The sequence below is a fragment of the Ylistrum balloti genome, unplaced genomic scaffold (genome assembly GCF_031769215.1).
Source record: "Ylistrum balloti isolate Yb309-2 unplaced genomic scaffold, AGI_CSIRO_Ybal_v1 Utg371564, whole genome shotgun sequence".
Classification (NCBI taxonomy): domain Eukaryota; kingdom Metazoa; phylum Mollusca; class Bivalvia; order Pectinida; family Pectinidae; genus Ylistrum; species Ylistrum balloti.
This window is the reverse complement of record NW_026782804.1, coordinates 60988-88423: the sequence shown is the minus strand read 5'-3', so window position 1 is coordinate 88423 and position 27436 is coordinate 60988. Positions and strand designations below refer to the sequence as shown.

General features: G+C 41.3%; 1 protein-coding gene across 1 annotated transcript; it reads right to left on the bottom strand.

Annotated features, from left to right (window-relative positions):
* Window positions 1-388: 388 nt before the first annotated feature.
* LOC132563041 (uncharacterized) lies at window positions 389-19009 on the bottom strand. The gene is made up of 4 exons (XM_060227801.1): window positions 15690-19009; window positions 12604-15530; window positions 11167-11190; window positions 389-1312 (listed from the first exon to the last, which is right to left on the bottom strand). The coding sequence occupies exons 1-4, from the start codon at window positions 19007-19009 to the stop codon at window positions 1299-1301; spliced, it is 6285 nt and encodes a 2094-aa protein (XP_060083784.1). The 3' UTR covers window positions 389-1298.
* Between the last annotated feature and the right edge of the window lie 8427 nt (window positions 19010-27436).

Below are 27436 nucleotides of genomic sequence, written 5' to 3'. Positions count from 1 at the left end.
CAAAATAGGGAAGTGAGTGGAAACAGCTAAGAAACATTAAATTTACAATGTGTTATTGCCTTTTCATGACTGTAGGTTGTATCCGACATTGACCAGGTGTTTAAATCCCCCTGTATATCTGAATGTGTATGTCATCCATTGATGGACCGCGAGTCGCCCGCCAACTCTTGGTGAACTGTTCACCGACCTGACCACCCCTATCACTTAGCTGAAGATATATATACTCTATTTACAGGTCACGAAAACGATAATAGTTACTATCTGTACTTATCATTAGCTAGACTTGCTCTGCTCCATTAGTTTTTGATACGTTGTCGGTGTAATGATAAAAATTATCGCTTTGAGTGACAGGAAGATCAACAACCAAACACGAACAAATACACAATAATGATTCTTTATCAGACTAAAATTTATTATAATGCATCGTATTTAAAGGGTCCATATTAAATATAAATATAATCAAATATTTGCTCTTTTTAAATATTACAAACATTAAAATATGTAGACCATTGCGTCACTTTCGCCTCAAAATCGGCGTATTTATACCTAACTACCAGGAGGAAAAGACGATTTTATGGAAATCATCTTGATAATGACGTAAGGATGTCAGCCATGGCAGATGAGAGCGGGAAATTCAAGCCTACTTAGACAAAAGTTGTACAAGGAAGCATTCCACCGTACAACACAGACGACAGTTAGTAATATACAAGTCTTACCGACTGCTGTGTCCATCTAAAACCACACATCCAAGTTACCAAGCTGCGGAATAACAAACAGTACCACAACTGTTCTTAACTTCCAAATCTTAATTCCAGAATAAAGAAAGCATTTTCTTAAAACTGACCATCACTTTCACTTTGTTATGAAACCTGGGCATCTATATTCCATTCCGTATGACGTCATTTAACACCACTAATACGTATTCGAAATGATGCATAGCAATATTCCTCCGGTTCACTTGGGTATTTCAGTTCCATTACAAATATATTTTCGTGATTAAGATTGTCACAATGTTGACGTAATTCCAAAAGCACAAATGCAGTTCTTATAGCACATAATATATTGACATCTCTCGTAAAATACAAGAGTATCCTCTCCGCCCAGATTAATCGTTGTGGAAAGAACACTTGCTTGTTTTGAATACTACGTCTGAAAAGCATCGCTGTGACATTGATCTTCGCCTTGTTTTTGATTCGCAAGCAGCCACTGTAACGTGCAGCCACATCTCAGCATATGCTCACACAAAGCACCGTTTCATTGGCAACATTGAAGATTTCATTTCTGTTCCCTCTGCACGGTTACACTGTAGTCTCTGAAAATAACAAGACAGGTCATGTTATAGAGAAATGCAATGTTGTGAGAATGACATATTAATATTCATGGACTAAATACAGGTAACAATAATTACAATTATCAATTTCACCTGTCTGAACACCATGATAACAGCTATAAACTGAACCTCTATATTCTAATCAATCTCTTTACCAACCCTGAGCCATATACCACTAATTCATCAGAACAAGCTCTGTACCAAACCCGACCCCTATATATGTTATGTTACTCTGACCCATATAACAACGACCATCATTGTATCTGTAACAATCATTCCTCAAAATAAGTTTTCAACCAATCATCATCTCCTGTACTCTATACCAAACACAGTTTATAGACCGGGCTAGTCTGTTAGAAAACACACCTGCCAAGTACCTGAATGGCTGCGGTACAGAACCTTTAACAAACATAACGCAAAATACTGTGACGTCTCAACACAAAATAATAAACAGACCAGCTTCAGCTAACAATCTACGTTTATTTTCACCAGGGAATTTTCTGTCGTTACTTTGATAAAGAAATCTCCTGTCGTTACTTTGACCAGGGAATCACCTGTCGTTACTTTGACCAGGGAATCTCCTGTCGTTAATTTGACCAAGGGAATCTCCTGTCGTTACTTTGACCAAGGGAATCTCCTTTCGTTACTTTGATAAAAGAAATCTCCTGTCGTTACTTTGACCAGGGAATTCACTGTCATGACTTTGACCAGGGAATCTCCTGTAGTTACTTTGATAAGGGAATCACCTGTCGTTACTTTGACCAAGGAATCTGTCATGACTTTGACCAGGGAATTCACTGTCATGACTTTGACCAGGGAATATCCTGTCGTCACTTCGACCAGGGAGTTTCCTGTCGTGACTTTGACCAAAGAAATTCACTGACATGACTTTGACAAGGGAATCTGTCGTGACTTTGACCAGGGAATCACCTGTCGTTACTTTGATCAGGGAATTCACTGTCATGACTTTGACCAGGGAATCTGTCGTGTCTTGAACAAGGAGGCTGAAGTGACTTTGACCAGGGAATCTCCTGTGGTGACTTTGACCAGGGAATCCCTTGTTGTGACAGCAATGTGAGATGAAGTGGAGTATTTTATGAGCAGTGAAAAAAGGAGATTAGTATTACCAAATTGGATCACTGTAGATGAGACGGCTATCGCCGTGTAAACATCTGACATGGAAAAAACTTTTACATCTGACACTGTCATTTAAAACGTGATTCAGCGTTGGGGTTAACCCAGTTTGTGTTTGTTCGCAAACATTAACATTCCATGCTACGGATGGTTGGACATGTATAGCCACAAACCCAACTATTTCCGTCTACTTCAAGGGCGATTATTTCTCAAACACAAAAAAACAACGCCACCATAGGAAGTACAATAGTCTGAATACAACTTGTCCATACGTAACTCGCACATAGTATGTCCACCCAAGACAATCTTAAGAAGAAAATCTACTTGATTATTCACGTCATTAACTATTTAATAAATACAAATCTACACGAGAGAATGCTTTGTGTATGTAACATTGGTGACAATTAGATAGAATGCACACGAAAATGTTATGTTTTATATGTCATAATCTCGTTCACACGGACGCTTGAGCGTTAAGGTGTAGTGTGAAGACAACAAAGCGTCAGAGTGAATACGACTAAAAGAAATTTATAAAGCCTGGCCACTGATATTTTATTTTAGGTTCAAAATAGCTTTACCGAAGTTTTAATGAGTTTTATTCATCAAGTAAGGATATAAAACCCTGGTCCTAGACAGAATTTTAAGAACGTACCTTTTAAAAATTCGATGTTCATTTTAAAGGCCTCGTACTGTATCGAACGGAAAGTAATTAGTCATACTTACAATATTTAAGGGTGACATCTTTCATTCACCGGATGTCACATATGTGGCTTCGATATATGCGCATTGTTCGCTAATCAATGAAACAACATAACATACCAATAACATTTGCCTTTGTTATGTCTACCGCCGTCGCAAATGTTAGCAGCTAGAAGACAGTTTCTAGGAAACGGTTTTAGCCCTGGGAACACTAAATTGTATGTGACCTTTCCTGTGCCTAGTAAGAAATATCGACCAACATTTATCACCGTTAGCTCATGGAATGGTACACGTTGCTAAATGTCGTTCGAATGTGGAGGCACTAAAGTTAGATTTCATTGTTCTGTTTCCATTTCTGTTGAAGTCAGTAATTGAGAGTCTGTGTTTTATTTCCAAAATATTTACTCAAAATAAATTCCTGTCGATTACTGCAAAAAAATAAGAAATACACGACCAACGCTCTTTGTTCATCTCAGTGTCTAATTATTTCCAGTATGTAATTGACTATATGATAACAATAGTGGTTACTAAACAGATCAATGTGATAATAACTCTACTTCCTGAACTATTGGAATATTTCCCGTTACAAGCACAATAAGACAAGATACTGCCTGTAATATTAATAGTAACCACACAATTCAGTGAGCAGTCTGTCAACAGCTCGTGTACTGCTATACTGATGGCATCGGTCAGATATCAGAAATAAAAATGATGTTACTAACACAGAAACATGTCTGTGATCCTTAGAAGTGTACATACAGATAGAAAAGTCGACGTTGCTTTCCAGCCAATCGATACTGTTCTATATGGAAAACCCTATTCATCAGGGAGATAATCGGCAGTAATACCCTCGAGAGACGTGAAGCTACCGTCTTCACAGACCAGACCAAATATAATCAGGTTCACATCGGCCCTCATATCAAAACCAAACAAAATCTACAAAGCAGTGGTGGTCACCATAACCTGTAACGTTCGTCCACATATCGACAGAATTGTCAGTGTCGAAAAGTGTCTTAAAATATGATGTCAGACAGTGTTTATAAACATCTATACATGTATGATGTCAGACAGTGTTTATAAACATCTATACATGTATGATGTCAGACAGTGTTTATAAACATCTATACATGTATGATGTCAGACAGTGTTTATAAACATCCATACATGTGTGATGTCAGACAGTGTTTATAAACATCTATACATGTATGATGTCAGACAGTGTTTATAAACATCTATACATGTATGATGTCAGACAGTGTTTATAAATATCTATACATGTATGATGTCAGACAGTGTTTATAAACATCCATACATGTATGATGTCAGACAGTGTTTATAAACATCTATGCATGTATGATGTCAGATAGTGTTGATAAACATCTATACATGTATGATGTCAGACAGTGTTTATAAACATCTATACATGTATGATGTCAGACAGTGTTTATATCTATACATGTATGATGTCAGACAGTGTTTATAAACATCTATACATGTATGATGTCAGACAGTGTTTATAAACATCCATACATGTATGATGTCAGACAGTGTTTATAAACATTTATACATGTATGATGTCAGACAGTGTTTATATCTATACATGTATGATGTCAGACAATGTTTATAAATATTTATAAATGTATGATGTCAGACAGTGTTTATAAACATCCATAGATGTATGATGTCAGACAGTGTTTATAAACATCTATACATGTATGATGTCAGACAGTGTTTATATCTATACATGTATGATGTCAGACAATGTTTATAAATATTTATAAATGTATGATGTCAGACAGTGTTTATATCTATACATGTATGATGTCAGACAATGTTTATAAATATTTATAAATGTATGATGTCAGACAGTGTTTATATCTATACATGTATGATGTCAGACAATGTTTATAAATATTTATAAATGTATGATGTCAGACAGTGTTTGCTTACCAACATATTTTATCTAGGAACTTTAATCACACCGCGTGACCCAGGAACAACACAATTACATTATGTAAATGATAAATTATATGATATATTAAACAGATAAGTGATGTATCAATGTGTCCACTCCTGTCTGTTTGAAAAGTATGGATAAGTTTACGGTGACCTGGAACATTCACGTTATTGACCTTTGACCTCATTTTGTCGTATAACAACAACAATGCTATTCCGTCACCCACAGAAGGAATCAGAGAATACATCAAAATATTGTCGGAAATTCTGGGATATTGGGAATGCTAATTAATCAACTAAACTTCATTCTATTTGTTTATCTAACGCATTTCAGCGCATAACTGCACTCTAGGAAACAAACCTGTGTTTTCATCTATCTACTTTCTGACAAGATAGAAGTTTGACAGTAAGTATATTTAAACTAGTACTAACTGATACGGGGAAAATCGATGTTGTTCGTGCGTGCTGAAACAAATGCATGTCAAATCCTGTAATGGAATGTAGCGTGTCTAAGTTCCATGTAATGTGTTGATACATCACAGAGGGATAAAAACGGAACTAGAAACGATCTATACATCACACAGAGATACATATACAGGCACATATATCAAGAAATTAAGGAAGCGACAAATATATACTTTAAAGCTGATAAAAATATCTGAGAGCGAAAGCGAAAACTGCATTCACCATTACCAGCGAGGCATGTTAGAAAACTGAAATTCAAACTGTTACAAGGTGTAGAAAGGTATAGTGTATGGACCAGTGACACGTGGGTGTGGAGAGGTATAGTGTATGATCCAGTGACACGTGGGTGTGTAGAGGTATAGTGTATGGATCAGTGACACGTGGGTGTGGAGAGGTATAGTGTATGATCCAGTGACAAGTGGGTGTGTAGAGGTATAGTGTATGGACCAGTGACACGTGGGTGTGGAGAGGTATAGTGTATGGACCAGTGACACGTGGGTATGGAGAGGTATAGTGTATGGACCAGTCACACGTGGGTATGGAGAGGTATAGTGTATGGACCAGTCACACGTGGGCGTGAAGAGGTATAGTGTATGGACCAGTGACACGTGGGTGTGGAGAGGTATAGTGTATGATCGAGTGACACGTGGGTGTGGAGAGGTATATAGTGTATGGACCAGTGACACGTGGGTGTGGAGAGGTATAGTGTATGGATCAGTGACACGTGGATATGGAGAGGTATAATGTATGATCCAGTGACACGTCACGTGGGTGTGTAGAGGTATAGTGTATGGACCAGTGACACGTGGGTGTGTAGAGGTATAGTGTATTGATCAGTGACACGTGGGTGTGGAGAGGTATAGTGTATGGACCAGTGACACGTGGGTGTGTAGAGGTATAGTGTATGAGGTATAGTATAGTGTATGGACCAGTGACACGTGGGTGTGGAGAGGTATAGTGTATGGACCAGTGACACGTGGGTGTGGAGAGGTATAGTGTATGGACCAGTGACACGTGGGTGTGGAGAGGTATAGTGTATGTACCAGTGAGTGTGTGTAGGGAGAGTTTATGGCCAGTGACACGTGGGTGTGGAGAGGTATAGTGTATGGACCAGTGACACGTGGGTATGGAGAGGTATAGTGTATGGACCAGTGACACGTGGGTGTGGACAGGTATAGTGTATGCACCAGTGACACGTGGTTGTGGAGAGGTATAGTGTATGGACCAGTGACACGTGGGTATGATCCAGTGACACGTGGGATGGAGAGGTATAGTGTATGGATCCAGTGACACGTGGGTGTGACACGTGGGTGTGGAGAGGTATAGTGTATGGATCAGTGACACGTGGGTGTGTAGAGGTATAGTGTATGGATCAGTGACACGTGGGTGTGTAGAGGTATAGTGTATGGACCAGTGACACGTGGGTGTGTAGAGGTATAGTGTATGGATCAGTGACACGTGGGTGTGGAGAGGTATAGTGTATGGACCAGTGACACGTGGGTGTGGAGAGGTCTTTTGTATGTGCGAGTGTCCCTTGGGTGTGTTGAGGTCTATACTGTATGTACCAGTGACAAGTGGGTGTGGAGAGGTATAGTGTATGGACCAGTGACACGTGGGTGTGTAGAGGTATAGTGTATGGATCAGTGACACGTGGGTGTGTAGAGGTATAGTGTATGGATCAGTGACACGTGGGTGTGTAGAGGTATAGTGTATGGACCAGTGACACGTGGGTGTGTAGAGGTATAGTGTATGATCAGTGACACGTGGGTGTGTAGAGGTATAGTGTATGGATCAGTGGGTGTGTACACACGTGGGTGTGTAGAGGTATAGTGTATGATCCAGTGACACGTGGGTGTGGAGAGGTATAGTGTATGGACCAGTGACACGTGGGTGTGGAGAGGTATAGTGTATGGACCAGTGACACGTGGGTGTGGAGAGGTATAGTGTATGGACCAGTGACACGTGGGTGTGGAGAGGTATAGTGTATGGACCAGTGACACGTGGGTGTGGAGAGGTATAGTGTATGATCCAGTGACACGTGGGTATGGAGAGGTATAGTGTATGATCCAGTGACACGTGGGAGTGGAGAGGTATAGTGTATGATCCAGTGACACGTGGGTATGGAGAGGTATAGTGTATGATCCAGTGACACGTGGGAGTGGAGAGGTATAGTGTATGATCCAGTGACACGTGGGTATGGAGAGGTATAATGTATGATCCAGTGACACGTGGGTGTGGAAAGGTATAGTGTATGATCCAGTGACACGTGGTTGTGGAGAGGTATAGTGTATGGACCAGTGACACGTGGGTGTGGAGAGGTATAGTGTATGGACCAGTGACACGTGGGTGTGGAGAGGTATAGTGTATGGACCAGTGACACGTGGGTGTGGAGAGGTATAGTGTATGGACCAGTGACACGTGGGTCTGGAGAGGTATAGTGTATGGACCAGTAACACGTGGGCGTGGAGAGGTATAGTGTATGGACCAGTAACACGTGGGTGTGTAGAGGTATAGTGTATGATCCAGTGACACGTGGGTATGGAGAGGTATAGTGTATGATCCAGTGACACGTGGGAGTGGAGAGGTATAGTGTATGGACCAGTGACACGTGGGCGTGGAGAGGTATAGTGTATTGACCAGTGACACGTGGGTGTGTAGAGGTATAGTGTATGGATCAGTGACACGTGGGTGTGTAGAGGTATAGTGTATGGACCAGTGACACGTGGGTGTGTAGAGGTATAGTGTATTGATCAGTGACACGTGGGTGTGGAGAGGTATAGTGTATGGACCAGTGACACGTGGGTGTGGAGAGGTATAGTGTATGGACCAGTGACACGTGGGTGTGGAGAGGTATAGTGTATGGACCAGTGACACGTGGGTGTGTAGAGGTATAGTGTATGATCGAGTGACACGTGGGTGTGGAGAGGTATATAGTGTATGGACCAGTGACACGTGGGTGTGGAGAGGTATAGTGTATGGATCAGTGACACGTGGATGTGGAGAGGTATAATGTATGATCCAGTGACACGTGGGTGTGGAAAGGTATAGTGTATGATCCAGTGACACGTGGTTGTGGAGAGGTATAGTGTATGATCCAGTGACACGTAGGTATGGAGAGGTATAGTGTATGATCCAGTGACACGTGGGAGTGGAGAGGTATAGTGTATGGACCAGTGACACGTGGGCGTGGAGAGGTATAGTGTATGGACCAGTGACACGTGGGTGTGTAGAGGTATAGTGTATGGACCAGTGACACGTGGGAGTGGAGAGGTATAGTGAATGGACCAGTGACACGTGGGAGTGGAGAGGTATAGTGTATGGACCAGTGACACGTGGGTGTGGAGAGGTATAGTGTATGGACCAGTGACACGTGGGTGTGGAGAGGTATAGTGTATGGACCAGTGACACGTGGGTGTGTAGAGGTATAGTGTATGGACCAGTGACACGTGGGCGTGGAGAGGTATAGTGCATGGACCAGTGACACGTGGGTGTGGAGAGGTATAGTGTATGGACCAGTGACACGTGGGCGTGGAGAGGTATAGTGTATGGACCAGTGACACGTGGGTGTGGAAAGGTATAGTGTATGGACCAGTGACACGTGGGTGTGGAGAGGTATAGTGTATGGACCAGTGACATGTGAGTTTGGAGGGGTACAGTTTATGATGAAGTGTGACACGTGGATGTGGAGAGTGACAGTGCAGGTTTAAGTGTGACACGTGGGTGTGAAGGGGTACAGTATATGATGCAGTGTGACACGTGGGTGTGGCGGGTACAGTATACGATGAAGTGTGACACGTGGGTGTGGCGGGTACAGTATATGATGAAATGTGACACGTGGGTGTGGAGAGGGACAGTGCATGATGAAGTGTGACACGTGGGTGTGGAGAGGGACAATGCAGGTTGAGGTGTGACACGTAGGTGTGGAGAGGGACAGTGCAGGTTGAAGTGTGACACGTGGATGTGGAGAGGGACAGTTTATGATGAAGTGTGACACGTGGGTGTGGAGAGGGACAATGCATGATGAAGTGTGACACGTGGGTGTGGAGAGGGACAATGCAGGTTGAGGTGTGACACGTGGGTGTGGAGAGGGACAGTGCAGGTTGAAGTGTGACACGTGGATGTGGAGAGGGACAGTTTATGTTGAAGTGTGACACGTGGATGTGGAGAGTGACAGTGCAGGTTTAAGTGTGATACGTGGGTGTGGAGGGGTACAGTATATGATGAAGTGTGACACGTGTGTGTGGCGGGTACAGTATACGATGAAGTGTGACACGTGGGTGTGGCGGGTACAGTATATGATGAAGTGTGACACGTGGTTGTGGAGAGGGACAGTGCATGATGAAGTGTGACACGTGGGTGTGGAGAGGGACAATGCAGGTTGAGGTGTGACACGTGGGTGTGGAGAGGGACAGTGGAGGTTGAAGTGTGACACGTGGATGTGGAGAGGGACAGTTTATGTTGAAGTGTGACACGTTGATGTGGAGGGTACAGTATATGATGAAGTGTGACACGTGGATGTGGAGAGGGACAGTTTATGTTGAAGTGTGACACGTTGATGTGGAGGGTACAGTATATAATGAAGTGTGACACGTGGATGTGGAGAGGGACAGTGCATGATGAAGTGTGACACGTGGGTGTGGAGAGGGACAGTGTATTTTGAAGTGTGACACGTGGGTGTGGCGGGTACAGTATATGAACCACCAGCAGTTAACATATGTTGATTGTCAGTGTTTACTTCATATTACCATGAATAAGTTAGGAGTAATTACTACTGAAATTCATATCTACATCTTCATTCTTGTATGAAGAAAACATATTCATTGATATTTCATGATTATACTCACAAGATTAAAACATTTACATGACAAAGGGCGAGAAAGCATGACGTAAATCCATTGTGTTACTTGACGTCATTTACTTTCATTGACAGTTTGGTCTAAGGAAAAGTAGTTACTGCCATAATCAGCATCTTTGATAAATTCCATGTGAAGCTTTTCCAGGCTACTCATTTGATAAATCGTGGCTCAATTAGGGCTTAGGCATTTGCTTCAGTTTGATAAAATTCTACGTCTTATGACATAATACATACATATTATTGAATGAAATAATAGAGCAAAGCCAGAACGAACAATTGTATGACGTCACGGCAAAATGCAATGACGTCATGTTAATAATACTTTAGACAGAAGAAGAAAAAAATTTGACTTGTTGGAAACGAGATAAGCCGCGTGTTCATCTCAAAAACAAAACCTGGTGTTTGCATTCGGATATTTTACAGGAAGGGAAAGACAGATTTTTCTAAGTGTAAAAAAGAATGACTGTACAGGTGAAATAACAGAAGGGCATTACACTGCCGCGACAAACGTGAGAAATGTTTTACAGTCCCAATGAATCAGTCTTCCTAAATCAGTGAAGCAAAGCGAATGTAACTAGCGCTACTATCACTATATATACACAGTCATCAGTACACAGTGAGTAGAAGCACCAACACCAACTACCACCAAAAGCAGTGTGTAAAGAGGCGAGAAGAATTTGCAAAAAGTATACAAGGAATCATAAACTGTGACATCATTTTCACTTACCGACAGATGAACTGTTTACTTCGTCTGTGATAACAACATAATAACAGGAATTAATACTACTAAACATGTCGTGTATTGTCAGGACATATAAGAATAATATTCCTACACACAACTCTGTATTACATATCTTTCTTTTCTTCACTCGTTTGTTTAGGTAAACAAGAGATTCTTAAGAGATCTTGGCGTCGTATGAAGCTACATAGATTCTATTTAAGTTTGATCTACTTATTTCCACTTGTTTCAATCATAACTACTGCTGTGTTTGAAATGATTTTCCGATTGGGTTGTAGTAATGTGTTAATTAAGTGTCGTAAACAGCCGAGAATTTTAACATGATAACCGAGGCCAATCATCATTTTTCCTGTTATAAAAACTCTCAAAATGTCAAAATGAAAGATGACAGCTAGACGTAATTAGGAAACATTCTAAACATACAAAGTTTCTATGATAATTTTTACTTCTCCAGTTCCACTATAATTTTAACTTCTCCAGTTTCTAAGATAATTTTAACTTCTCCAGTTTCTAAGATAATTTTATCTTATCCAGTTCCAATATAATTTTAACTTCTCCAGTTTCTAAGATAATTTTATCTTATCCAGTTCCAATATAATTTTAACTTCTCCAGTTTCTAAGATAATTTTATCTTCTCCAGTTCCAATATAATTTAAACTTCTCGTTTCTAAGATAATTTTAACTTCTCCAGTTTCTAAGATAATTTTAACTTTTTCAGTTTCTACAATAATTTGTCCTGTGATGCTAAGGGCCTAAATTTCGAACCCTGTGAGGTGATTAAGGAAAATCCAATGTGAAAGAAAGAAAAATCAAAATCAGGTCGTGGAGGTACACACATGTAACGTAGACTATTTCACAATCATTGATTTGGGCGACTCATTATTAAAATCGACCGTAGGCTACATGTGATTTGTTTCTTCATAATAAGAGCAGACATACAGCTTCAGCACACGCCAATATGTTCGTGACATGGTTTAGGTAAAAGTCAGGGAAACCATAATCAATACATAAACAACAGTACTACTCCGCGGTAGACACCGAAATACCGACCGGGCATTACATTACAACTTTTATGGAAAATATTACATCGAACATAAATTCAAATAACAAGAAAAGACTAACATGGAAACATAATCCAAACTCAAATTCCTTAAAACAAGGGCAAAGTACGAATAACAAAAAAAAACATGAAACCCCCGAAAAAGCACAAGCAGAATAAGACCAGGTGTTCCGGAAGAGTAAGCGTCTTCTGCTTCGACGACGACTCGCGCCATATAAACCTTGGTCAATCCAAGTAAGTAATGTCACGTTCTCAACTGAAAACAAGGTATAAAACAACGGCACCAATAGGCAAACTAATTATAACCACAGTTTGCTGAAATTAATAATTTAAAATACAAGAGTTGACATAAAATTGATATTTACCTTTCCTGCTCTTAACGGGTTTCGCGGGAACTGGCGGTTTAATGGACGGCTTGAGCTTCTCCTGCTCCACAGGTGGTGCTACAGGCGCCGACTTTGTGGAAGAACTTTTCTGTTTCTTAAAATGTGAGAAAAATCCCTTCTTCGTCGGCGTAGTTGGCTTTTCTTGGTTGGATTCCTTTTTAGACAAAGATGCTGGCTTTTCTGAAGGAACCGGTTTAATATTTGTAACCTCAGGTTCACTAATTCTTACCCGCCCATTTTTCACTCTGGTTTCTTCTTCCCTACCATTTGTGGTACCATTCGTTGGCGGCTGGTCCGCTTGTGTCACCTTGAGTATTGGCGGTGGAGCTGATGACGTCACTGGTGACGTAGCAGGTCCCTCTGGAACATCGGGTGACGGAAGAGGAGATGCTTTATCAGATTTTGTACTAGAGGATTTTTTAACAGGGGATGCTTTTTTACCTGTTTCAAACATGAGTCTTAGTTGTGAGAAAGGCACGACCGGTATCGGCATGAGTTCTTTAGATTTATCTTTGTTTCTTAATTTGTCACTAGGTAACCGGAAATTCATGGGAGGTAATGGGGATTTTTCTGGCGTAACGGGCAGCTTAGGCGCGCGGAGAAACCTATGTGCACTAGAGGGTGTTACTCTGGTCTTTATTACGACAGCACCGGAGGTGGGACTAATAGAGGGGCAAGGACATGACGTCGTGGACATTGCATATCCTATTGAGTCAAGAGTTGACGTTGAATCACGACGTTCAGATAAAAGACTGTAAGTGCTTCCACTCCGCGAGACGCTAGATTTTTTATACCAATCTGGGACATTCAGTTTCTGAAGAGATTTAGCCACACGAAGTTCGTGTATGGACGGCACCCTTTTGAGGCTCCCGTCTCCCTCAACTTCCTCGTCAATGTTCGTTTCCAATGCCATTAGACTTTTGGACTTTGGCATATTTCGGTCGGCGAAACGACCCTTCCTTGCCTTTTGTTCTTCCAGCTGTCTTGACGTCATCATATCACTCATACTTGCCGTTCTTTGTAAAGGTATGTGCTGAAAGCCAAACATGTCAACGTCAGTTTCACGAAGAAAGAATGTTTCAAACGTTTCACCAGAATCTATATCAGTTTCCACTAATGATGAGACAGAACCATAGCTAAGTAGGGGTTCGTGTAACTGTTCTATTGATCGTGTTGTATCCACTAGTTCTTTGTGTTTATGAGCTGAAAAAATACAGTCTTTATGTAGTTTATCTAGTGGAGGTTTCTCGAAAGAATCGTCACTATTGTACCGCGAGGAATACAAACCGCCGGCGGTATCTACACGCTCAAAGCTTAGAATGCGCCGAGTTTTTTGAGCTGGTGTTGTCTCCCGACGCGTATAAATACGTTGTCTAGTCGGAGTCTTAGACACAGACGACTTGTAGTGGTCGAACTGCGCGCTCATGTTGTCAGTCAGGTTATCAGCACTGAGAAAGCGATGTCGAGAGGATATGATCTTTTGGCGTATAAATGGTAATGGTTTTTGCTCGGGCGTACGCACGATAGGTGGACTAGGATTTATCACAATAGGCTCAGTGAGCACTGATTGGTAATGTTCAGGTGTGCGCATGCGCGTACGTTCTTGCTGTTTGTTGATTTTTGCTTTAATTCCCGTTAGTCCAGAAGGATTAACAACCGACGTCCGAACGACCCATCCAAATCTGGGCACAACTGCAATGTCTTTGAATTCGTTGGAGGTATTAGAATCTGCTGCTTTTTCTGGTTCTCTTGCAGTTTCCGTTGGAGACAGCTCACGTTCGCCTTCCGGTTTGAGTTTAGTAGGATGATTCACTGATTTGGTGTACTGTTCTATGCACGGGATTATCGCGCTCTCGAGGACATCTATTGTACTGGAGTTCATCACGTCTGATCTCACAGAGTCATCAACAGTTGTCTCGCGTTCACTATTATTTGGAACCGGCAGTGACCTAGACATGACCTCAACGGCCGTTCGAGGTAGGTTTACCTCAGACGCCTTCGAAGTTATGTCATCTACGTCAGTCCCATCGTCGTGATTTACTGGAGGCTGTTTTGAGGCTGTTCTTGGTAATGTCTCGGAGTCTGTACGCAAACTATCATAATTACGTGATAAAGGAAAGTCGTCTAGGTCTGTTTCCCTTGAACGCGACACATCCCCAATGACAGTTTCCCTTGAACGCGACACACCCCCAATGACAGTTTCCCTTGACGATACATTATCATTAGTACAACGATGTGGCGATGAAACCTCATCGATAGCAGTCTCTTTCTGATGATTTGATTGTGGTTTATTGTCGACGACAGCCAACTCTCGATGGTTTGAAAGTGATATATCGTCGATTATCGTCTCCTTGGGACGAGTGGATGATAACATATCATCGATAATAGTCTCTTTATGAAGCTTTGACGGTGATATATCGTCGATTATCGTCTCCTTGGGACGAGTGGATGATAACATATCATCGATAACAGTCTCTTTATGAAGCTTTGACGGTGATATATCGTCGATTATCGTCTCCTTGGGACGAGTGGATGATAACATATCATCGATAACAGTCTCTTTATGAAGCTTTGACGGTGATATATCATCTATTATCGTCTCCTTAGGACGAGTAGATGATAACATATCATCGATAACAGTCTCTTTATGAAGCTTTGACGGTGATATATCGTCGATTATCGTCTCCTTGGGACGAGTGGATGATAACATATCATCGATAATAGTCTCTTTATGAAGCTTTGACGGTGATATATCATCGATTATCGTCTCCTTGGGACGAGTGGATGATAACATATCATCGATAACAGTCTCCTTGGGACGAGTGGATGATAACATATCATCGATAACAGTCTCTTTATGACGATTTGACCTTGGTATATCATCGATCATCGTCTCTTTTGGACGACTTGATAGATCGTCGATAAATGTCTCTTTTTGACTGTTGAGCGACAACACATCGCCATTCTCAGTCTCCTTTTGGTAACAGTGTAGTGAAATATCATCAGTTCCCCGTCTTGTATTACTGATTTCATTGTTTTGTTGTTGATCTGGCGTCCGATTTTCCTGGTCATGTTCCGTTAGGTCGATATCCAAATCACTCTCACTAATGAACAGCTCGACATTAGAGACATCTTCACAGCTTTCACTAGCATTCTGAGATTTTATCCCTTGAGAATTGGCTTTTGTTTGTATGCTGAACTGTCCGTTATCAGGAGACAATCCAATCTGATTGGGTGAAAAACTATTGCACTGTATTCCAGAGTCTTGTTCCTCATCAATTTGCAACGCTTCGTTCAAACTTTCTCGCGAACTTTGTTCTTTCACATATTCTTGCAGACTACGGATGTGTACATCACCACTTCCCGTCATATCAGCGGAGCTGAGGTCAGAATGTGAATCACTCGTGCGATCATTATCCGACGTGTCGCGCGTATTCTCTAAACTCGTGCTCATATCCCTGAACTGCTCGAGTTGGTTATTTTCAAACAATAATTCATTTTCTGAGCCTTTGTTGAAATGAGTATTGCCTTCTAGATCTGTTATCAAATTACCTGATCTACTACACACCGACAGATCAATAGCAACTGGTGCAGAATCTGTATTCGATAAATCCTCCTCGGAAACATGTCGTCTGTTTCCATGTTCACCGTTCAAACCATTCATGACACATGGCACATCCGTTTCCACATCTCCGTTTGGAATATTTCTATCGGTCACGTGCTCATTCGGAGCAGTTTCGTCTTGCTCCAGTATCGTGTTGTGTGAGCAAGTTTCCGGTGTGTCCGGAGACCTGTCCTCTGTAAAATACCTCACATGATGATCCGTGAACACCTCTTCGGTCTTCGTAAAAACCACAGACTTACCATCCTCGCCTGTCTGGACGTCATAACCATCGGCAGACGCGTTCAGACCGAGCGCGTCTAGGTTAGTTACTGTGTCCAGTTTCCGAAGATGACTTTGATCGCCCATCACAAGAAAGAAAGAATCCTCGTCAGAATCTGGATGGAACTCGGCAAAATCGTCATCATACGGATTATACTCGCGCGGTTCTACGTCATCATCAGAACTGTTGACATAGTCTTGTATATTTGTTGAAATGTCTTGAAAACGTGGCACAGTATCTGAATTATCATCTGGACCTGACGAACCAGTAACATCATCTCCCTCGTCATCGACATTTTGATAATTGATAACACTAACACTACACCTCTCAGGGATGTCGGTGGTGACACTCTCCAGTTGCCTAACACACTCTGGTTCCATCGGAGTTATTTTGACAGTTGCATTGGTCTCGATATCCTCATTTCCCCAAACATTATCCTCCCCCTCCTCGGGTATGCTGGCAAGTTGTGACAAAGCGAACATTTCGTCGTCAGAAAAAGTGTTATCCCGACCGTCCTTTTCTGAAGTATCACTGTTGTCCCGGTCTGTTTCTCCGTCTGTAACAGGTGCTTGTGTGTTGCCTGAAGTTAGTGTCGGGTTCGGGGGTTTGTCTACTTCACCTGGATGGGATAGTATTTCATCATTTTTTGCTTTAATATCCGTAATAAAATCACTATAAGTGAATTCTGATGTTGTTTGTGTATTGTTCCCGTCTGTTAAGTCTATATCAATGCCGTCTCCCTTCAAACCCACAGTCGGCTCACAATTGTTATTTGTCTCGATATCTACCCATTCTGACTCCACCAACTGGGGTATGTGTATCACGGAATCACTTTTCTCAACACCCTTTTCATCTCCGTCAATACATTCCTCGGAATTTGAATCTGATGCGTTGTCCTCCTCGTCACTGAAGTTCCTTAATGAATGTTGATGTTGATAACCACGTGTCTCCCCGCGAGCTCCAGATCCAGTACGATCCCTCGCCCTGTTTTGATTGATACTGTCGTCTTCATCGTCCTCAACATCTATACTAACGACAGTTACAACAGAAGCACTACTACAGGACTCGTCAGATATATAGCCATCAAATACATCCTCCACCGCACACGTTCGGACAGGCGATTCGGGAATGCTACTACTGTTGTCTGTTGGTGGTTTAAAATCTAAGTCAGTACTGTAATATTTATTACTGTCGGGCGTTGGAATGTGGCTTTCATTCATACAATGTTCTGTGTCACCAAACCGTGACCTCTCCCCTTCAATCACATTAACAATAGCGGGCCCCGAGCCTTCATGCCGAGATGTAAACAAAGCCACGTGGTCCGAGTCGGTGTCGTCTGCTACAGGTACGACAGGTATATCCGCAGGAGATGATGGGTCACGCCTGTTCGACTCCGCGTTTGTGACACATACAGGCGAGTCTACATCCGTTCCTGTTTCGACAGTCCCTGTCCGAATCTTATCTTTATCATCACAGTTAATACTTGTATTGCCCTCGCCTGCCTTACCACGTGGAATATCACATTGAAATGTTTGGTCATACGAAACTTGTTCGATAAATGGATCTATATTGTTTCTCTTACCTTCATCGTCTTTTTCATCAAACGTTTCATCCTCACTTGTACACATATCATCTGAGTCTTCCTCTATAATGGGTTCCAGAGAATTAGAATAATTAGCCTCCTCGTCAGAATCAATGATAGGGGGCTCGTAGTCTCCCTCCTCACTATCACTGCTTTCGCTGTCACTACTTTTGTCATCCACCATATTAGTGTATCCATCATTATCAACTATACTACGATACTCCCGGTTCACGTACATGTCATCCTCGCCCTCGGACACCGGGGCGGGTCCCCCTCCCTCAGGGTCACTACTATCCGAGCCCGCTGTATAACTTTGGTCCGAGGATTCAGACTTAGTTCTGACCTGTGATGTCATGAAGTCTCTTGGTTTTCTCCTTGTATTTATATTCCAGTACGTATCCTCCTCCCAGTTACTGAATCCCCATGCAGATTGGTCCTCCTCCTCCTCCTCTGGGTCATTCACCTCTTCCCCACGGGGGTCAGCCGACTGTGTTGTCCGACTGTCATCGTCCATCGGAGGCCTACTTTGTACGGGTGTTCTGGAAGTTAACGTTGAAGAATGCACCTGACTTTCGTGTTTACATTCCATTACATCGTGACCCGGGGTCAGATGTGGTTTTTGATGACTGACAGGTATGGGTTCGTCATGGGGTCCCTGATGTCTATTACCGTGGCTGTCATCTTGCTGTTCCGGGTCACCGGACGGGTCACCGCCCGCTGCACACTGCATAGCAAGCATTTGTTGACGAATCTGATATGCCGTGTTTACATCGCCGTTTTCCTCGGCGTTTTCAACTAAAAGTCTCCATGAAAACATGATGGTAATAATAGTAGCTATAGCGGCTGTGAGGAACCTTTCGAAGGCCCCATCAGCCCCCACCGTGGTCCCCGTACCGGTGTTGGTAGCCCAGTTTTCCATGTTGTTTTCTCCTATCTGTCAAATGGACACACTTCACTGAGCTCCTGACTGTAATTTGTACCTATCGGCACAACACAGGTAGACCCTATGTATGTACAACGTGGTCCACCATTTATTGGTGTCCATCAGCATGGCTGCTGGTTATCGACTCTCTCCGGCCACAGATACACTGTCCAGTGAAGTTACTTCATTTCCATGCGGGTACATAGGTGCACCACCCGCTCACATACCAACCTTCCACCTTAAAACATCTCACACATTTTGTGAATGTACCACATCGACGAATGTTTAGAATAGATTGAGATTCCTTCTGCTGTTATCCAATGAAGCGCCGGCGCTGTGTCACATGACACTAGGTCCGGATCGATACTACAGCGTTATTAGCGATTTGACACATACGAGCTGTGGGATGACAGCTCGCGACACTGACTTGTTTTAACACACACTAATTATCCGCTTGTTTATCTGAAGATTAATGTTCAGCGGTGATAATCCTGCTGTTGGGGACATGTCGAAGGACACCGAATTGTCCTTGTGTGTTGAGGTGCTCGCGGGAGCGATGTAAACAGTGGACGAAGCGATAAGCCTTAACTTGTGTGAACATAAATACCGACACGCACACATGTGTATTGTTGGACAATGTCTACCGATATTTTTCTTTATAATTAATGGTGACGTAATTTTTAATTCCACGAGTCCAGTTTTGTTCAAGGTCATATGTAACTGTGTTTTGTCTGTATACAGGTGTAACGACAGTGTGTTTAAATGTAAGTGTACCTGTAAAAGGTGTTGTGGGCATGTGAACAACATTGTGGAAACTGATATAAACACACGTGTTATTATCATGGTAATATAATAATGTACAGACATGCAAACGAAACATACAATGGATACTTCTAATTATAGGCACGGTTTACTGTGTAATGTTGACATGAATACGTGATCAATTTCAGTGTTTTGTAGGACGATACACATACAATGAATCGTTTACAGCTAGGTTTGACCAGTCTGTACACTCCGCCCCATCAGTACACTAATGAGACACCTTTCACCAGTTTTGAACTTCTAGAGTAGAGGATCGAGGATCTTAATCAACTCGTGCGACATAAGCTTTAGCAAAGACTCGTGGGGTTCAAATAATAGATAGAGACTGGTGTGATTCAAATAATAGATATAGACTGGTGTGGTTCAAATAATAGATATAGACTGGTGTGGTTCACATAACAGATAGAGACTGGTGTGGTTCAAATAATAGATATAGACTGGTGTGGTTCAAATAACAGAGACTGGTGTGGTTCAAATAATAGATATAGACTGGTGTGGTTCAAATAATAGATATAGACTGGTGTGGTTCACATAACAGATAGAGACTGGTGTGGTTCAAATAATAGATATAGACTGGTGTGGTTCAAATAACAGATAGAGACTGGTGTGGTTCAAATAATAGATATAGACTGGTGTGGTTCAAATAACAGATATAGACTGGTGTGGTTCAAATAATAGATAGAGACTGGTGTGGTTCAAATAATAGATAGAAATAAGTAGTGTGGTTCAAATTTCAGACAAACACTAATTATTGAACCAGTCAGTAGCCTCTCGAAATCAGACACGTGATATACCTAAAAAGTTCATCTATTTCTGTTATGACAAATGATAGGTCGTGTTAGTTATCCCACGTGGTTTTCTATAAAAAAAACTTATCGAATTATTTAAATCAGTAGGTTGTACCTGTACCTCACGTGCGTTACAACTCATCTGTAGGACAAATGTCACGTGATATGTATAAAAGTTTAGTTATGGTCGTACTTGCGATAATGTTCTGGATGGATAAACCACAGACTTCGACATAGATATATATATCTGTCACGTGGGACACCAAACGCGAACTTGCTCATATTGGCCGGACATAAGAAAACGATGGACGGTATCCCGAATTTTCTCATGTTTTGTTTTTTGAAATCATGACCTCAGGTTCTGTCACTGTTATCTTTTTTACGTAAATGCGTAACTACGACAGAAATTATTTAATAAACAGTGACCTTACAAAAACGTGAGAAAGTCTCGAAAATCAATCCGGTGTCTCGTGTATGCGCATTTGTAAAAGGACAGATTTTCTCTACCCAATATTGATAGTGGGCCACATAAAAGCTTTACTGATCATGCAGATCATTCTATTATGGACATATGGCCATGTGATTTTGATTGATAAGCTTTACCCCTAGGTAGAATAACCATATGTTATCGGCGAGGTCCCCCGGCTCTGTTATATAACTAAACATATTATCTCTTTGTACCCAAGACTGATACACGAGGTTCACACCTTAAAGCTCTTTAAAAGAAAAGCGTTTATATTTCATCACTTATTAAACAACTATAGGCAGAGTATGTTGTATTGATCGTCTACACAAAATCAAATTTGACTTCGTCTCATTCACCGACATTTCATAAAAGAATTCTTTATTCAAAAAATATAAGCGTAACTCTGTCACTTCTCGGATTGTCAGGAAGTCACGCACTACAACCGTTTGTGTGTAGTAGTAAAATGTTCATGTGTCTGTACGTTCTCGTGTTCCAGTCTCCTTATTTGTTATAATTCGTGCTAATAACTTCCTAAATCATAAATAAAGCATGACAGACCTTTATTACAAACTGGATGTGTTTACTACTCTTTCGGGGACGTTTCAGGGTTTTACTGCATTTTTGTAGCGATATATAGCGTTGTATGTGGACAGTTTAGAGGTAGAAGGTTCACGTACACAATGCCTGAATGACCGATGGTTTTGTCACGTGTTATCACAACGTCACCATAGTGACTTTAATTTGACAGAAATCTTTTATTTATTTCAATGCCTTCCGGCTTAGATTCGATCCCATCACCTCTGCTATACTAGTCTCGGTATTGCGTCTACTTGGGTTACATGCTAATCACACCTGACAATTATGGGTGTAGCTAAAGAGGTTTGAATACGGACTTCAAATCTTAACTGATCATACGGGAGCAAAATATAATCATAACTGTTTGTTCAATTTACTTAGAATCTGTTCATTCTTATAAAGGGTGTATCATTTGATTAGTTGTGTGAAATTAAACTCTGGATAACCGATGCCAACTGGGTGCAGTTCACTTCCGGAAGTGTCGATATAGATTAGATATAATTTTATCGTTTAGGTGAGTTCTTGGGGTGCGTTTCGGGTCTCTAAGACCTTGACGTCTTACCTGCGATACTGTTATAATTGGCTCCCTCTAGGGCATACCCTGAATCAGAGGTAACACGTCACTCGCCATACCTGTATTATAAACAAAAGCTATTTTTTAAAAAAGATAATAGGCAAAATTTGCAAAAATGTGTCAGTGCATATCCTTAGATATAGTAATGTAGTAACTACAATATACACAAGTCCAAATAAAGGTATCGCCCAATTTATTGTCCGTATGATAAGTAAACACTGGATTTAGTCATATTCCTCATAGTTTTAATTCAGAGAAATCCGTACTTTTATTTAAGAATCAACTTATCAAACAGATTGTGCTAACTTCTGGGCATAGTAAGTGGAGCTACAAGCTTGTGCTCTCTAAACTCAACGAAGACCAGGAATAGATACAATAGAGTTTACATTTCGTACATCTATCGTCTGTCCGGTGATTTTGAACTTGATTATGGTCAGTTTAACCGGATTGTAGCGTTGTGTAGTTTAGACGACTGTAAGAGAAAAGTCATTCTGTATTCCCAGTCACATCTACTACGTGAGGGAGAAAAATGTTACATGAATGTGTATACAACGATACAGTGAAAATGTTGATACTGTTACACTCCTAATACGTTGACGCTATCTTAAACGAGTGACCATCAATTTAGATAACAATAGTATAAGGTGGAACTATCTTTTTTCGGAAAGGTGCACTTTTTGGGGACGAAAAAAACCCCATAAAACCCGTCTTACCGAGTCTTAAGTTAAGTCATTTGGTCTATTTATTCATCGTCTCTATTATGACGTCATGTTATAAACAAGAATCACGTGATATCAGTTCGATACATGTTATATTAAAGAAGATTAATTTTGAAATTGTTTTTTCTTTATTTACATTTGCTTGCGAAAACAATAAAGATAGAATTTGTCGATATTTTGACCTCGAGTGATAGTCCTTTATGCGACTGACCGGAAACGGAAGTGCAATGTAGGTAGAAACATTTCATTACTACTATACAAACACAGTGTTCATAATTCTAAATTAGCTACACGTACACTTACATTAAAATAAAACTGATTAAAAGGGTTGCTTTGTTGTTTTCAGTGACTATTTGTTTTAGTGAAGTGATCTCCTGTGTAGTAACCAACATCCGGGAAATCTCTTCACAACGTTAGGAAATTATAAATCGGTGTTTTGATTAATATGTTCACGCGATATATCTGTTCACTATAAAATATTTTTGCTCATACACGAATTAAAGAAATATGGCATGCTACCTAGTTCTATGATTTAGGTTTTCGGTCTCGTACGATTTCCTTAAACTCCACGCGACATTTGGCACAAAGCAATGTAAGTTAGGAGATAAACTTTCTGTGCATATTATGAGTCACTAATTTAACTCAAATTTCAGGATGATATGATTTCGATATACAGACACAACTTTCAAATCACAATAGGGTTAAACTGAAACTGTCACCAGGATGGCTAACTAATATCCCCGCTCCCCAATCCACAATAGTTTCGGAGGGGTTGGCCCAACAAGATTCCTCCAAGAGGCCTTCATTTGGTCACCATGACAACCAAATGACAACTATTTTTACGAAATTGGTACCATTGCATTTGTCACCGCTCAGATACTCTCATTTCGACCAATCAGAAGCCTCCAATGTGCTTCAATGGTAACGGTTTTGGAAATTTTGATATGTTAAATTATAGCATTTAATCCAGATTAGATTAATTAATAAGAGAGCTAAGAGTTATGAACATTTCATAAAAAAATTGTGTACAGTAAAATTATTTCCATGGCAACACTAATTTCTGCTAATAATTAGCCTACAAGCACATCTACATGTGGTCCCTAATATTCTAATTTAGTTTCCTTTCAAAATCGATTTACAGTTTACCAGTAAAAGAGTAGTAGTAGAAAAGCGTCATTTCAATGGGATGTTCTTGCGTGTTATCAAACAATCGCTATTAAATATGAAAAGATGTGTGGACGACATATTGTAGAAGGGATATAGATAGATTCCTACCTATATCACACGTCCCTGATTGTAGCTCTATTGTCCCCAATAATTTCCACGGGCCAAGCGAATGTCGTCCTGTAGCTCGAGTGAAATAGAAATCTCTCTAATCAAGTTTTCTTTACAGTGTACAAGCTAAAGGTGTGGTGATTGAGTCTGATCGAAGAATTTAGAAATTGAAGTACTGAATTATTTAGACACAATTTCGTACAGGATAAGAACCTATTACCCGGTAGTGTAGCAGATCGATTTCCCCGTCTAGAACTAACATTCTGCTACAGTTCTTTTTCGGTTTCGCTTCGACTGAATTTCACCTCTCGACTGACATAAATTTGTCCCCAACATTTGTGCGCGAAGCAAAATGTTCTACACGATATCTGTGACAAGATTTTTTGTGTTTCATTCCGCCTTTCAGGCAAAATTGAAGATTAGTACACAATTTTAAAACTATTCAGAAGTTCGTCTCAACTCAAAGAGAGCTTGTTATTGAATATCAGCCCCGTCTGAAATAAAACGATGCTACATAAATACAGACAACAATTTAAATATATTTATCTCGTTTGTTAGTTGAGACAGTATTATTGTATTGTTTACCGCCCATGATAATGATTTACGAACAAGTGCGCTATTGTAACCCCCACTCACCCAGTAAACCCCACCCACAACTGTGGTTGGGGTTACATTACAATAGTGTGGCGGGCTTGTGGAAATGTTACAACAAGTGGAGATGAATGCAGTCTCTTCATTTTCATGTATCCTTCATCAAAAGTAATGGGTTCTGTCAACTGTAGTTTGTTTCACATATTGTTATTTGAACGTGCACCAAACTTATCGTCTGCATGTCACTTTAGTGGGAGAGGTGAAGTTAATCCACTGTCATTTAAATCAGCTGATCAAATATGATTTGTCGAGACAAAATGTAATGAGATAATTCGCGTAATTCCTAAGATTAAGTAACACATCGTACTGTTGCACTGCTCGCGCAATGCCGGTGTCTATTTTGATCAAATTTTAAACATTATATTGGACTTAGGAAGCCGACAACGACGTATGAGGCGAGGGATGATTGAGTTGTCTCCCTTTAGGAATATTTTTCAGTGTGGAGTCCGATACGAAATGTCAGTACTCATTGCCGTATCTACAACGGGAGCAGTCAAAGTATTCACCTGTCCGTGTGGTCAGACAGAGGTTCCCATCTGTCCAGCAGCTGTATAATTAATTGTAACTCATGTAACGTGCTGCAGAATTGGTACACGGCCGAGAGCAATAACATACGTCCCTTCTGGACTTATCAAAATAATTCTGCGGATGATACCCTCTGTGAACAGATCTGACTGAGAATGGTACTGATAGAGGGCAACAGTGCACGTAGGTGAGAATGAGGGGACGGGAGGAGGGGGACAGGGTACGTTAGAAGAATGGTGACTGGGGGAGAAGGAGGACATGCGATAGGAATGGGACTGAGGAAGAAACAGGACATGTGATAGGAATGGAACAGAAGGAGAAACAGGACATGTGATGAGAATGGGACTGAGGGAGAAACAGGACATGTGATAGGAATGGAACAGAAGGAGAAACATGACATGTGATAGGAATGGGACTGAGGGAGAAACATGACATGTGATAGGAATGGGACTGAGGGAGAAACAGGACATGTGATGAGAATGGGACTGAGGGAGAAACAGGACATGTGATAGGAATGGGACTGAGGGAGAAACAGGGCATGTGATAGGAATGGGACTGAGGGAGAAACAGGACATGTGATAGGAATGGGACTGAGGGAGAAGGAGGACATGTGATAGGAATGGAACAGAAGGAGAAACAGGACATGTGATGAGAATGGGACTGAGGGAGAAACAGGACATGTGATAGGAATGGAACAGAAGGAGAAACAGGACATGTGATAGGAATGGAACAGAAGGAGACTGATCAGAGGACAACAGGACACGTAATGTGAAAGAAACTGAGGAGGGGGTGGGACTGATCAGAGGACAACATTACACGTAATGTGAAGGAGATTGAGGGAGGTAGGACTGATCAGAGGACAAAAGGACACGCAATGTGAAGGAGATTGAGGGAGGTGGGACTGATCAGAGGACAACAGGACACGTAATGTGAAGGAAACTGAGGAGGGGTGGGACTGATCAGAGGACAACAGGACACGTAATGTGAAGGAAACTGAGGAGGGGTGGGACTGATCAGAGGACAACAGGACACGTAATGTGAAGGAGATTGAGGGAGGTGGGACTGATCAGAGGACAACATTACACGTAATGTGAAGGAAACTGAGGAGGGGCTGGGACTGATCAGAGGACAACATTACACGTAATGAGAGTTGGATGAAGAGGACAAAGGGGCAACTGATGAGATTAGAACTAAGGACACAGTATGAGATATAGCTATGTAGTGTGTGGAACGAACTGGACAAACATTGACAGAGAATGATGATTACTATTCTAATTTCCTTCTGGGTCAACATTTGTCTTTTGGCGTTTACACGACATGTCGCGCATAGAAGATCAAAGATTCTCTATCAACAGAACTGAATTGTCGGGACCAATCAACAGGTCTGAAATGTCGGGACCAATCAACAGGTCCGTATTGTCGGGACCAATCAACAGGTCCGTTTTGTCGGGACCAATCAACAGGTCTGAAATGTCGGAACCAATCAACAGGTCCGTATTGTCGGGACCAGTTAACAGGTCCAAATTGTCGGGACCAATCTACAAGTCCAAATTGTCGGGACCAATCTACAAGTCCAAATTGTCGGGACCAATCAACAGGTCTGAAATGTCGGGACAAATCTACAGGTCCGAAATGTCGGGACAAATCAACAGGTCTGAAATTTCGGGACCAATCAACACGTCCAAATTGTCGGGACCAATCAACAGGTCCAAATTGTCGGGACCAATCAACAGGTCTGAAATGTCGGAATCAATCAACAGGTCCAAATTGTCGGAACCAATCAACAGGCCCGAAATGTCTGGACCAATGAAAATCAGGAAAATCCTGGATATGTTCCATGTGAAGCACCTTTTTGTTATTCCCTCTGGTACATGTGATTCATTATCGTAATCACGGATTGTTTTCAACCAATTTGCACTAATCACTTTGTCTAACTATGCACTGTGGGTGTTCATAGTCAGTGTACAGAAATCACTCTGGCTAATCAGATAAAATACAAAGCCATCCACAAACATAACAGAATTTTCC

Excerpts from the sequence above, each read along its gene's own strand:
- LOC132563041 (XM_060227801.1), bottom strand. The coding sequence starts at position 19,009 with ATGGAAAACTGGGCTACCAACACCGGTACGGGGACCACGGTGGGGGCT. Across the intron at positions 15,531-15,689 it reads GACCTAACGGAACATGACCA|TCGTCCAAAAGAGACGATGA; the intron begins GGAAAATCGGAC and ends CGATCTATCAAG. Across the intron at positions 11,191-12,603 it reads ACCCGTTAAGAGCAGGAAAG|ACGAAGTAAACAGTTCATCT; the intron begins GTAAATATCAAT and ends TTGTTATCACAG.